Genomic DNA, 13472 nt, shown 5'->3' with positions numbered 1-13472 from the left:
TTGCTATATCTTATTTCTTTACCAACTGCAAGCCCTGACTTACCTTGGTACAAAAACAAGTACCCCATTTGTTCGAATGGAGTAAATAACACCATCTGCTGTACAGCGCTCATCTGTTTCAGAGACTTTGTCTTTGAAATACATACACTGAAAAAGCTCCGTAGACTGTTTCTGGGCACGTTGTGCAGCCTGTCAGAAGAGTGCCCCATAGAAAGATGTTAAAATAAAATGTTCCAGAAGAAGCTTATTTAACTTCAGTAATTTTAAGTCTCTAGAAAGGTCATTCCACTTATTTATTTAATTTAATTTTTACAAAAATACACCTTCAAGGACATCTTACTTATAACTCCTAGAAGAAAACTGGTCAAACTCTTCACTTTTATAATTTTCATACCTTTCTTTCTGTTGCAGTTATCTTAAAGAAAGAACAGTATTCAAAGACTAAATACCTTAAGACAGACAGCTTTGCAAAAGTTAACAGACTATCATTTACAGTGCAAACGCATTATGAAGTACTTCTGAAATGTTGTAATATCATCTTGTACAGAGCTGAGCAGTCTGTATTTAATAATGTCTCTTATAGAAACTTAAATAAATGGAGTGTTAACCAACCGAAAGCAGCCGCAGCCCCAGCCCCTACAGTAACATATGCAAAACCTGCAGCCATATATCCACAGGTATACTGATCAATACCCTCCTATAACACCCTTCACGCCCATGGATCCTACGCATACCTCATCCAGTGCATTAAATGCCCCAACAACTATGTGGGTGAAACACTAACTACATTCTCAAATGAACTGACACACAAAAATGATAAAAGACAAAAAAAACAGCCGATCTCCTATGGGCAAACACTTTTCACAAAATGGTCATTCCATATCTGACCTCTCAGTCCTCAAAGGAAACCTGCCCAACACCTTCAAAAGATGAGCCTGAGAACTTAAATTCATAATTCTACTATACACCAAAAACCAGGGACATAATAAAGACACTGGATTTACGGCTTATTACAACAATCTGTAACCAACTAACCCACTTTTGTCCTACCCACTTCACCTTGAATGGTCTCTTACATGTTAATTCCTTATCTGTGCCATCTTTTATTTCAGTATGACACTGAGCACCTTTCCCAGACCTGAAGAAGAGCTCTGTGTAAGCTCACAAGCTTGCGTCTTTCACCAACAGAAAATGGTCCGATAAAAGTTATTACCTCACCCACCTTCTCTCTTTATTGCAACACCATCAGGCCTCTTTTGGTTCTCCAACAGTAAAGCTCAATTTAGGGCTCATCTACACTTGGAGCACTGCATCTTTGCCACTGTCGCACTTAAGCATAGACACACACACACTACAGCAAAAGGAGGGGTTCTCGTCGCAACAGTTAACCCACCTCCCCAAGAGACAGGAGCTAGGCTGATGGAAGAATTCTTTCATCCACCTAGCACTGTCTACGCTGGGGGTTACACATCTCGGGCGTGGATTTTTCACATCCACGAGAGATGTAGTTATGCCACTAGAAGTTCCCAGTGTAGACCAGCCCTAATGTCATGCCTACGCTACAAACTTTGGTCAATGCAAGTTATGTAGGCATAAAACCACCAGTTAGTATATGGCTTCTGTGCAGGCATACTTGGCTCCTTACACTGGCGCTGCATGTACTCACCAGGAGTGCTTGTGTTGACATATAGGGCAGTGCTCAATGGTTAGGTATCCCAGAGTACAACCCACCACCATCCAACACACTGTCTTTTGGGAACTTTTAGCAATGCATGTGGGTCAGAAATGAGTTATGCACGAGTGACTGGGAGCCAGGAGTCAACTTCTCAGTGTGCAACTGTCTCCATGCACTCCCACTGCATCAGTCTCAGTACATCGATCATGGATCGATGCTGCTTGCAGAGGTGGCAGTACTGCATTGCTGTAATGGGGCACTTCCATCAGTGGTACAAATTTAAGTGTAGACACACGCACACCTAGGTCATTGACCTAACTTTGTAGTGTGGACCAGGCCCCTTCTCTCACATCACAGCTTTAAAAAAAAAATTTATGATAGTTTATCTGGAGTGGGGAAATCCATTTCAGATCCTTTTCCTTTCTGTTTGCAGAGAGAAGCCACTATCATGAACTCTACTCCCATTATTTCCTCCATTATGAGCAAGGGATGGGAAGAATTAACAGGTGGACTAGGCCAGTACAGCTGGAGCAGAAGCTAAGTACAGAAGGCTGTCTTCAGGGTAACTGGTCCACTAGGCAGCTCCAGCAAGCTCTTTTTTTTTTTTTTTTTTTTTTTAACACATTAAAGCATGTTAGGGAACATTTAGTGCACACAGGGATCAATTACTGCACGTTAGTGAACTTCAGAAATCACACACTGCTGGTGAGCATTACCCCACTGTGAAGATCAGCCCTTAGGCTACTTTTAGCTAGCTTCTGCTGCAGGCCCTGCTGATGACACAGTCTTTGCAGAGGTAGAAGGGGCTTCCTGTCCCAGAGAGAGGGAGAGTCTGCCTCTGCAAGATGTCCAAAGCAAAAAGTGTAGCTAACATCTATGATTTATTCTCTCTGACCCTCCCTTTTCATAAGTGATGCAAGTCCAGCTACTCTTTAAACCTAAATTACTTTTGTCTCTTGAAGATCTTATCAAACTCTGTCCCTACAGATTTACAGATTTGTCAGCTGCTCTATTAAAAACTCAATACAGGAAAATTTACTTACATCAGCAGAACTTGCCTGACCCAAGTCAGGCCATGAACTGGCAAAATCTTTTATTTTCAAATGAAAAAAAAAGTCAAGCACGTAGTTCTAGCAGGAACACCAAAAGATTTGGAAGGTTAATTCCCAAATTTTTATCCAAAGGTTGAAGATAGCTACATAGTCTCAGAATCAAGCTGTACATTTTTGAACATCAAAACTTAAGTGAAAAAAATCACTAAAATTTGGAGAATGAGGGTTTTTCAGGTCTGAAAAACATTAGAGAAGGAAATGGAAGAACTCAGAGATGCCTCAAAGAAACTGAAGTATTGTTAACCTTCTTAAAATAACAGTCATTAATTTTTAGCACTAATACAATAGCTGAGAAAGGAAGCAATCTGGTTAACAAAAGACCACAGTATATTCGTCAGATGTGCCTATGGCTTTGAGAACAAAATTTAGCCCAATGGTACCAATTTTTGCTCAGCTGCAGCAAGAGACACACAGATCGAAGACTCTTAGCCCTCCAAAATCAAAACATATTTTGGTATTTTCAGTCTAAACTTTAGCATCTCCTGCCATCAAGGCTGCTTTCAGCACAGGCAAAACTGGGCCAGCTTCCCTACACAGTAGTTCCTGTGTTGTCAAAATACTGTGGCTCAGGCTGAAGCAGAGAGACCCTAAGGGTGGTTTGTGTTGTTCAAATCCTTATAACTCCAGAGCCTTCTTTGAGAAACAGGATGTTTAAAAAAGGTTGGGGTTTTTGTTAATCATTTAAAAAAAGGAATTACTATTTAAAATTTCTGTAATATCCCTCACTGAATAAGCACATGTTGCAAGTTCCTGTATACTTTTAGTGTAGTAAGTATCCCGCCTTTCTCATGCTTCACCGCATACTCAAGAGGATACGAACTTTGCACACCTGGTTATATATTTTCCTGTTCTGCCTCAGTGTAAGCTGTAATGACAATTTCCAGTTTTTTACTTGTATTCCTTTGATTATGGTCTCATTTTACACTAGGATTTAATTATGTTTAATTATTATTTAATTAAAAGACTAATTTTACTATGTGTTACTGTAGCACGCAGAGGCTCCCAATCAGGATCAGGGCCCACTGCACAAGGTGGTGTTCAAACACATCTGAAGACATAACTGCCATCCATCTTACCCTGTTTCTGTTGTTGATGTGTCTACACAATTCCTCAAGATCTTTGTTGCTGAACAAATTAGCCGTAACATCTACTTTAGTATCTTTTAAACTGGCAGCCATTAGCAGTCTGTGGACGACAATATCAGCATATCTTCTAATTGGAGAAGTAAAATGCGTATATTTATCTAGGGCAAGTCCTAAGACAACGGGAGACAGTGACAAAAAAAATAATGTAAATAAAAAAACCACATACATGGAAGTGCACATGCATGTACACACACACACAGACCAGGGGTAAGGTACCATAATGATGGAACTCTTCTTCAGGGCACGAGCCAGTCGAGAAGTACTGTGCATTAGACATCGCCTGAGTAGCCATGGACCGCAGTAATTTATTCACAGTTGGATCTAAGGGATCATCTGCTTTACTCAGAGAATCAGCCAGTGCTTTATTAGACCTACCAAAAACAAACCATTAATTCGTAATTACACTGTCCCTGAACATTAGAGCGTGTGATTAAACAGCAGCAAGGGAATACACATTCAAGTAATTAATAATCAGATTGCATTCTGCATAGTCATTAATACTACTATACCAAAACTGTAGCAGCACCTTTGCCCTAGAACAGTATTCTTACTTGAAAATGCCAAATTTCATTTAGTTACTCTTCCTCTTCTGCTCCTCTTATGCATGTCTTGTGAAGGCCAGGCACGACTAAAGCATGGGGGCTTCTCTTATGCATGCCATGTGAGGGCCAGGCAGGACTGGAGCATGGGGGCTACTCTATTTTTATTTCGGTGAGGTTGCCCAGTATCATAAAATGGACAGCAGAGCTTGTTTCACCCACTCTACAAGCACTGGTCTGCAGTGTGGGCCACATATGGCAGGAGGGGTAAGCTGCACCCCAACCGTAAAGATGTAGTTGTGAATACACAGTTATTCCCAGGAGCTCTGGAAAGTACTTCCCTTAGTGCTTCCCTTGGAGTCACACTGGTCCATACCACGACCTTCACAGGTACCACCTTTCCCTAAATTTTAAATACTAACTCATTCTACTGAGTCTCCTGTACTCAAACCAGGGCAATCCCTCAGATTGCTGCCAGAGGAACTAGGAAGCAACCAAAGCTAGAACCATCTTAAAAATCAGAGTGAACACAATTTGGCCCTTCCACACTGACTGGACAGAATGTTTGGACACATTTACACTCAGCCAGAAGGGACCATCCTGATCATCTAGTTTCTAATCTGACCTATTACACATTGCAGGCCACAGAACCTCACCCACACACTCCTGTAATAAGCCCACAACCTCTGAGTTAATGCAGTCCTCATATCTTGATTTGAAGACTCCAAGTTACAGAGAATCCACTATTAACTCTAGTTCAAACCAGCATGTGAACCGTGGCTCATGCTGCAGAAGGACAAACCCCGCCCCCGCAGAGTCTCTGCCAGTCTGACCTAGGAAAAATTCCTTCCTGACCCCAAATATGGCAGTAAGTTAGATCCTGACCATGTGGGCAAGACCCACCAGACAGACAGCTAGGAAAAAATTCTCAGTAGTAACTCACAGCCCTCCCCCTGTACTGTCTCATCTCCGGCCACTGGGGCTATTTGCTAATAGCAGTCACAGATGGGCTACATGCCATTGTGGGCAATCTCATCATATCATCCCCTCCATAAACTTAACAAGGTCAAACTTGAAACAAGTTAGGGTTTTTTGCCCCCACTACTTCCAGATGATTCAGGTAACATCTATTCCTGGCCCAGTCAAATGAGCTTCAGATAACATCCCTCAGTTCGAATGGCAACACCCAATTCACTGAAAGGCTACGCTGAAATGAGAAGTCACTTTTAAGAAGTGATATGAATCATCAATTACAGTGATTTTTATAATAGTTTGTAAATATTTGTCTAAGTTATAATGGTTAACCACTGGAATTTCACTCTTAGTGCTTAAAACAAACTAAGAGAAGTAAAAGGTACCGTGTGTCTATGGAAAAGCCTTTGGCACTCGCGCATTCTCGGAGCTCAGAAAAAAACTCTTGTCGTGGTGGAGGGTGTTGGCGCAGCAAAGCGTGGTGAGGAAAGTTCTCCCAAATCATCTTTGCCACCCAGTGGTTAGCAAGGATCATACATTCAGCAACAGTCTCATGCACCTCCAGCGGCTGTTTAGGAATGAGATCATGAATGTTCTTTTTATCATCCAGCTGCACTCTTATTTCTACTCCTTCCAGCTCTAGAGCGCCACAGCTGTCACGTTTTGCCCGAACCCGTCGAGCTATATCAGTCAGTTTTCCTATTGCCCAGACCAGTTCTTCCAGCTTCTGTTGTCTAGTTCTCTCATCCAGTTCTTTGAGTTCTAGGATATCATCAACAACACTTAGGTCACCATCTAATAATCCCTGAGCTACCTCATAGACCAGTTTGTATGAAGACTGAACGATGGTTCTGTTGTACCAGACTCTCAGGATTTCATAGGACTTTTTATCTAGCTCCCACATGACACTGACAGCATACCTTAAAAATAAAAACTTCAGTTAATCAACCACTTCCAGTTTTCATAAAACAGAACTTGAAAAATATCAACATATGACAAGCCTACAGATTCTGTTTTGTACCAACAGCTCTATCATTATACTTCATTAAACAAATGGGCGTGGTAGTGCCACTTGTTCATGCCCTTACCTTTCAACCCTGGGGACAACGTGGCCAATACATGAAGAAGAATTATACAAGCAATGGTGGTATTCTATTTCTAAGAAATACAGCCACTTTTGTTTTTAAAGTGCAGTTGTACTGTATTCATTTACTTTGAAGGCATCTTAGTGAAATGTATCAAGAGCATCTTGATTGTTATTTTTAACCTATAAAAAGACCATGTTTTATATTTCTATTTCTCATTGGCTCAGGTGATTGGTAATTAGAAAGAACAGTTGTTACTGTGGGTCTTTGAGATGTGTTGTCCATGTGGATTCCACTCTTGGGGTGCACATGGCTCATTCATGCATGAGTGGATTATTTTAGCCACCAGTGTCTGTTATGGCCACACTGACACCCCATATGCCCTTGCACCCCCCGCAAACTGAGGGCATAAAGCATGGAATGGGCCCAACCATCCCTCAGTTCCTTCGCCAATACAAAATCCCAGAGAAAGACTTTGTCTTAGCAGGAAAGGAGAGTGGGTCATAGAATCCACACGGACAACACATCTCAAAGGACCAAAGTCACTATTAAGGTAAGTAACCATTCTCTCTTCTTTGCGTTATTGCTCCCAGGGATTCCACTCTTGGCAAGCTCTAGAGCTTGAGGTGAAATCTTGGTTTACCGGGCCACTAATGGAGAGGGACTGTGGTTAGCAATGTCCTTCCTCACAGTGTCCATAGGCGGCTTTCATGAAGGTCTCGAGGAACCACCTCACACCGACTTCTGTAGCTTTCAGAGTTTGCTTAAAGAGAACAACATTCTCAGAAATAGGTCCTTCTCCTATTCACTCATTGCTAATCAGTACTGAAGCATCACAGGAACCCCAGAGATTTAGCTCCTGCCATTTTGCTGGCATTCTTGTACGAGGGGGAGGGCTGTCTAGCCTAAACTGAAACAAATCTTTGTTTTGTTTTTTTTTCTGGTCAACAGGCAAATAACTCTATGAACTAGTAACTAGGTTGTAACACATCTAACAGAGAATACAGACATTGCAGAGGTTCTGTCTCACAACCCTGGGCGGTAAGAAGGAACTGAGGGATCGTTGGGTCCCTCTGCCCTCAGGAGAGGAAGGGGGCTGAGGACATCTACGGAATAGGTGTGAGCCCCAACAGACACCGACATTGCACATTTGGGGCACCTACACACCAGGAGTGGAGTCCGTGTGGACAACCACTCAAAGAAGAGAAGACCTTTTCACTCTAAAATTAAGTTCTGGTTGCCTAAATTAGTAACATCAGATGGCAAATCCCACTGTAGAGGTGTCCACATCAGGAAACATCAGACAACTGATAATCTTTTGTGGACAGACTCAGGTGCCAATGTTTGAATGGATATAAAAAACCAACTATACTCTGACCCACAGAATTTCTGTTAGCATGAAATTCATCCAAAAAAAATCTCTTTAAAAATAGAGAGGAATGGTCATTAAGGGAGCATTACCAATGGGACACTTACGTACCAAAAAATGTTGTGGGAATATATTACATTTAATAAAAAGGTCCCACCTCAATTTCAATTGTGATTGCTTGCTAACGCTCTAATCCTATAAAGGCTCGTGTACATGCTAGACTGCTCAACAGAACTATTCTCACTAAATGAACAGGTTAGCACACATATAATCTTTGTAAGACCATGATCTAAGTCGGTTCTTTCACAGGGATTTTTTTTTAAATGTAACTCTCTAACTTGTGGATTTTAAAAAATGCAAATACACATTAACTTACACCAAAGTAATAAGTAAAAGTACGTTTCCTAATTTTTTAAAGAAGTGATTCCCGGGATGCTGTATAAAAATGACTGGTTACACTAATACAGTCACCGTTGGTACCAAGCTGCGATAAATCTTATACGAAGTATATCATGTAAAGTATCAATGGAAAAGTTATGATTGGCTAAGTATGGTTATCCTATCTATATGCATGTAGCATCCTTGTATTTGAAGTTACGAATATCTGCTATGTGCTTGTATCTTAAACCTGCATTGTATTCCTGGGTGACACCCTTCAGATAGTTTTACATCAAGGCTAGACAGCTATGTGTTGATGGCCCTTGAGGAACCCTCCAATGTCACAATGGGCCATAGAAGAAACTCATTCTGCAGAGATAGCTCTTCCTGAGGATGCCTCAGTCAGCGAGGAGCCAGTGGCCACCTCCTATGAATCAGCAAACTATGTAAGGACATGTGATATGCTCATGTGACCCTTGACTCCATCTTGGGCCAGTAACTGGGACAGTAAACTTCCATGCATATGACAAAGGATATAAAAGACCTCTGAGACCCCTCCATTTTGCCTCTTTCCTGCTCTAATTCTCTGGACTGTGGATTTACAGCTAAAAGGAGCATCTTGAACTGTGGACTGAGGACCTTCCAACCTTTTGAAAGTTACCAGAGAGACTTCTGCAAGCCAACAGTCTGTTTCATTACTGCTACAAACCTGATATTAGCACTTTGCAATCACTTGTATGTATATGATTCCTTAACCATTTATAATGCTCTTCTTTTTTATTAATAAATCTTTAATTAGTTTACTAAGGATTGGCTGACAGCTTGATATTTGGCCCTTGGCTCTGGAATGCCTAAAGGGGACTGTGTTTGGCTTCTGGTTAACCAGTGTGGTACTGCAGAAGCTCTTTTGTTACTGGCTTGGTAAATCCAATTATAAAATAAACCACCAGTTTTGGGGGATTGTCTGCTCTATTTCTTGCCGTCTGCCCTGAGTATGGCATTCTCAGTGTGGCCCTTCCAGGCACCTGGCCACAATTCCTTATTAATTTTACAGAATTAATCTCACTACACATGGTATATTTATATACATGTTAATACTGGATGTTTGCACAAGGGATATACTCAGGTACCTGCTGGTAGCAGTAATAAAGTTATTTGTGTAAATCCCTCATGCATCAGTAGATCCCTCTTTAGTCATGAATATGACAGAAATCGTACCTTTCAACTCTGCTAAGAAGAGAGCATAAGTCAGCACTCAGGATGGAAGGCAGCATATCATAACGACGATCAGCTAAATAATACGTTGTTGCCCTGAACATAAAACATATTTATTGTACTCTTTACAGGGACACATTCAAGTACATCTCTCAAGCAGTTTGCAACATAAGCACAGCTTATAGAAATGTCAGCATGATTTCAAAAAGGTTAGTTTTACACAACACACACAAGGGCAGAAATGCAACCAAGTTAAATAAACATTAATTTACAAATTATGGGCCCAATCCTGCTTTCCTCACACAACTTCAGTCTAGAGTTGTGGGTACACAAGGAATGCAGGGTTAAGGCCTAAACAGTCAGGGAATAAAAGGGATTATTCATAGTCTGTACCATGTATCTTCACTGGCTATCAAGTTTATATAAGTCTGCAATTACATAAAGCAATATATTTAATAAAAGCTGTTTGAATATTTTAATTTCAAGATAATGGCAAGATAGAAACACACAGACTGACATATCTGGCAAATGAAAATCCAGTACATGTCAGTATCCTTCTCACAGTCATAAGTCTTCCAGCTGCCAATTCTAAGTATCAGAAATTGTACTTGTTGGCTCTGCTATGTGATAGCACAAAAAAGCCTCTCTTATGCTTTTAGTAATGATGTTTATATGTTGGAATTCATGTTAGGGCTGCTTCTTGTGCAACAGAAGTTCTCCCTTCTGTAAAGATACAGTCCCTCCCAAAAGTATAGCAGCACTGAAACAATACAGGACAATTCTATTAATTGCATCAAATAATTAAGTTTACTAAACTTCAAAACATGACTCACAGAGAGAAACATTTTATGGATAAAAAAGGAAACAAGGCTGGTCAAAAGGGATTCCTTCCCTCACAATCCTGCTGTCTCCGGAGTAGGCAGTAGGCCACCAACAGCTTCCACTAAATATTTTTGCAGCAGCTGAGCCTAGTGAACATGACACCTTATTTACCTAGTTTATTTTTAAAAAAAACCTGTTTTTGTTGTCAGTTACTCTTTAGAAAAGCAATAGGCTTCCCACGCTCAGTAATCTCTTTATATTGTTTAAGACAGTCTCATTACAAACTTCCTTTCCCAATATGCTTTACACTTTCCATAGTAAATAAAACTTACCTTGCTCTGGCCTCAATGTCAGTGTAAGAATTTACTGCCACAAAATGGGTTACATCTGCAATGTGGACACCTAGCTCTAGGTTCCCATTGGCTAATGTTCTAATGGACAGTGCATCATCCACATCTTCACAGCCTTTGGGGTCAATGCTGAATATCAAATGCATATTCCTCAAGTCTATGCGTTTTGGTTCCTCCTCTGGATTCACATTCCATGGATTCTCTGAGGTACTGGAAGGCATCTCGCACATCTGCACAAAGAGTATTGGCAATCATAATTTTATAAATTTTCTACATACAGAGGTTACAAACTAGATTTAAAATTCTCCTTTTCTCTTACAGTGCCACAAAATATTGGTATCTATTACTGGGATTATAATTTTTCATTCAGGAAACAAACATTTGAAATCTATGTTCCCTCTTTGTATTCTCCAGGTCTTTCCTTCATGTTTGCCTTAAAAGAAGTAATTATGTCCCATGCTTTAATATGCTAATTTTCCAAGTGACCTTTGGAGACTAATAACTGAGTGATATTACAGATCTGGGAAATATCAATAATGTATCTTGTCTTTTGCTATCTGTTTATGGCACTCAGTTTATAAAATGTGATACAGCATGGCCAGAGGGCAGCATAAGAGTGTTAGCAGGGGGCCTTATTCCCTGCCAAGGGAGGAAGGTTTGCTTTAGATTAACTAGAACAGCTGTGGCCAATTAGAGCACCTGACTCCAGTTAGAGCACATGGCTCCAGTTAGAGCACCTGACTCCAGTCATGGGATATAAACCCCTGCTTCAGTCAGACAGGGGGTGGTAGTTGAAGGAGAAAGGTTGGATTGGAGCAGAGTGCAGATTGCAGAAGAGAAGAGTTTGTCCAGAGAGAAATAGAAGGTTTGGAGGAGTGCTGCGGTGGATTGGGAAGCCCAACAGAAACCCTAGGTAAGGGGCACCAGGCTTGTATAGAAGAGAGGCGAGAAGCCCTTCACAAGCTGACGGGTATGAGAGGGAAGTAACCCAGGGGAAGAAACCGCTAGTCAAGTGGTTCACCACAACCCCAGGGCCCCTGGGTTGGGACCTGGAGTAGAGGGCGGGCCCAGGTCCCTCCCTCTCCACTCCCCTCCTCCAAGGACACTAGGGGAGTGATTAAGAACTGGTTCAGAGGCAAGCAATAGCGCCCTGAACCTACCCCAGAGAAGAGAAAGCGCGAGACCCAGCAGAACAGTACCGGCAATTTGCCACAAAAAGTATACAATGGACAGAATCAAAACACTTTGCTTGGACAGCAGGTCCCTGCTCCTGTTGGAATCAATGGGAATTGTGACACTGACGTCAATAGTAGGACTGGGCTATAAAGGATCATTATTATGAACACCTCTTATTAAAGACAGGGGGTAATGAGGACTACAGCTACCAGTCTCCACAGCAGTCTCTGAAAACTTAGAATGACTATATTGCAGCAGAGATTCTCAAACTTTTTCACAGTGTGAAACTCATCTTAACAGAGAGCTTATCTCAAACCACTTTCCCCATGATTTGCAATTGTATAATATGCTTGGTACAATGATAGCAATTGCTTAGGTGGAAAAGTAGTCTTAGGGAAGTATCCTGTATTTTCAGAAACTGGAAATATGTGGGATGACAGATGGCACATGTGATCAGCTAGCTCTCTTCAAACCATCAGTGGATTCCTCTCTTTGGGAGACCACAGTTTGGAAAACGGAATGTTAAAGAGTACAATTAATCATGAAATCAAACCTGGACTTCTGAGAAAGGGGCAACAGAAATGCTGTTCTCCACTAGAATAACTGCAGTTTCCCCTTCGAGATCTCCTATCCGTCCTAAAACTCGTACAAAATGTCCATTTGGATACACAGATGTTGACTCCCAGGAATCAATACGCACAATAACTCTACAGTCCTGCAGTAAGTCAATAACTCATGTTAGGGCAGCAATGCATTTACTGAAAAGCAATCAACCTAAGTGCTAGCTGAGAGACACATGGTGAAATCCAAAGACACTAGCAAACATAAAAATAAAATATGCACTGAAGGAAACCATACATTTTCCTTATCAAAGACCATTGCTAAGCATTTAATAACAGAATCTGCATCATTAAATTAAAAATCAAGATACATTCATGCATACCCCAGGCTCTGACGTACAATGGGGCAGAGAATCAGGAAGCCATAGCGCTTTCCTGATGGCACCTCCGCTGCCTCTAGAAGATCTCGGCTGCAACAGAGAATCTAGGCTATGTTGTTTTTAACTTAAAGTTAGTACTGTCATTCATACTATCCCACACAATGTTTATACTAGCATATGTGAGTCGTAATCTATTAAAAAAAATAGTCACAGATAACTGATAAATTCTTAATTCCATGGTGGAATTAGCATTTGTTATTCAAATTACTAGAATTTACTTTTTGATCATTACAAAAAAAAAAATATTAGCTACTTGTCCCAAAATATATTACAGTCTATAACCAGCAGTCAGACAGAAGGAGACCCATGTGTTTTAATTCACACGTAGTGCACTTGTGGGTAATGCTATAAGCAATAGTTTATGACGGCATTTCAACCGTTCATTATGTCCTAGGTGCTCCTAGACTGCCATGAAAATAAGATATTTCATCTGCTTCTGAGGACTGACTGAGACTGAGGAGGAAAATTTAAATAAATAGGATATACCAACTATCAAACACTACATATACCAAAAACACAGCCTCTTACCTCATTTCACATGTAGTTATTTTACATATAAGATTTTTGGGGCAGTGAGTATTTCTTGTATTTGCCTGCACATCTATAAACATTGCCCAAATAATACTGCATCTGG

The 13472-nt window shown here is 40.9% G+C and overlaps 1 protein-coding gene across 3 annotated transcripts in view; it reads right to left on the bottom strand.

The window, feature by feature from the left end:
- DIS3L (DIS3 like exosome 3'-5' exoribonuclease) overlaps positions 1-13472 on the bottom strand; it is a 30682-nt gene that overhangs the window by 2051 nt on the left and 15159 nt on the right. For all 3 annotated transcript variants that reach the window (XM_032766075.2, XM_075069731.1, XM_032766076.2), the window contains 7 exons: positions 12392-12553; positions 10645-10892; positions 9494-9586; positions 5830-6363; positions 4149-4303; positions 3864-4042; positions 44-189 (listed from right to left, as the gene is read on the bottom strand). In XM_032766075.2, coding sequence (XP_032621966.1) covers positions 44-189; positions 3864-4042; positions 4149-4303; positions 5830-6363; positions 9494-9586; positions 10645-10892; positions 12392-12553 — 1517 coding nt within the window. The remainder of the gene's footprint in view (positions 1-43; positions 190-3863; positions 4043-4148; positions 4304-5829; positions 6364-9493; positions 9587-10644; positions 10893-12391; positions 12554-13472) is intronic.

This window comes from Chelonoidis abingdonii, chromosome 9 (assembly GCF_003597395.2).
Source record: "Chelonoidis abingdonii isolate Lonesome George chromosome 9, CheloAbing_2.0, whole genome shotgun sequence".
In the NCBI taxonomy this organism is placed as follows: domain Eukaryota; kingdom Metazoa; phylum Chordata; order Testudines; family Testudinidae; genus Chelonoidis; species Chelonoidis abingdonii.
Note: the sequence above shows the minus strand (reverse complement) of the source record. Positions and strands in the feature narration are given on the sequence as shown.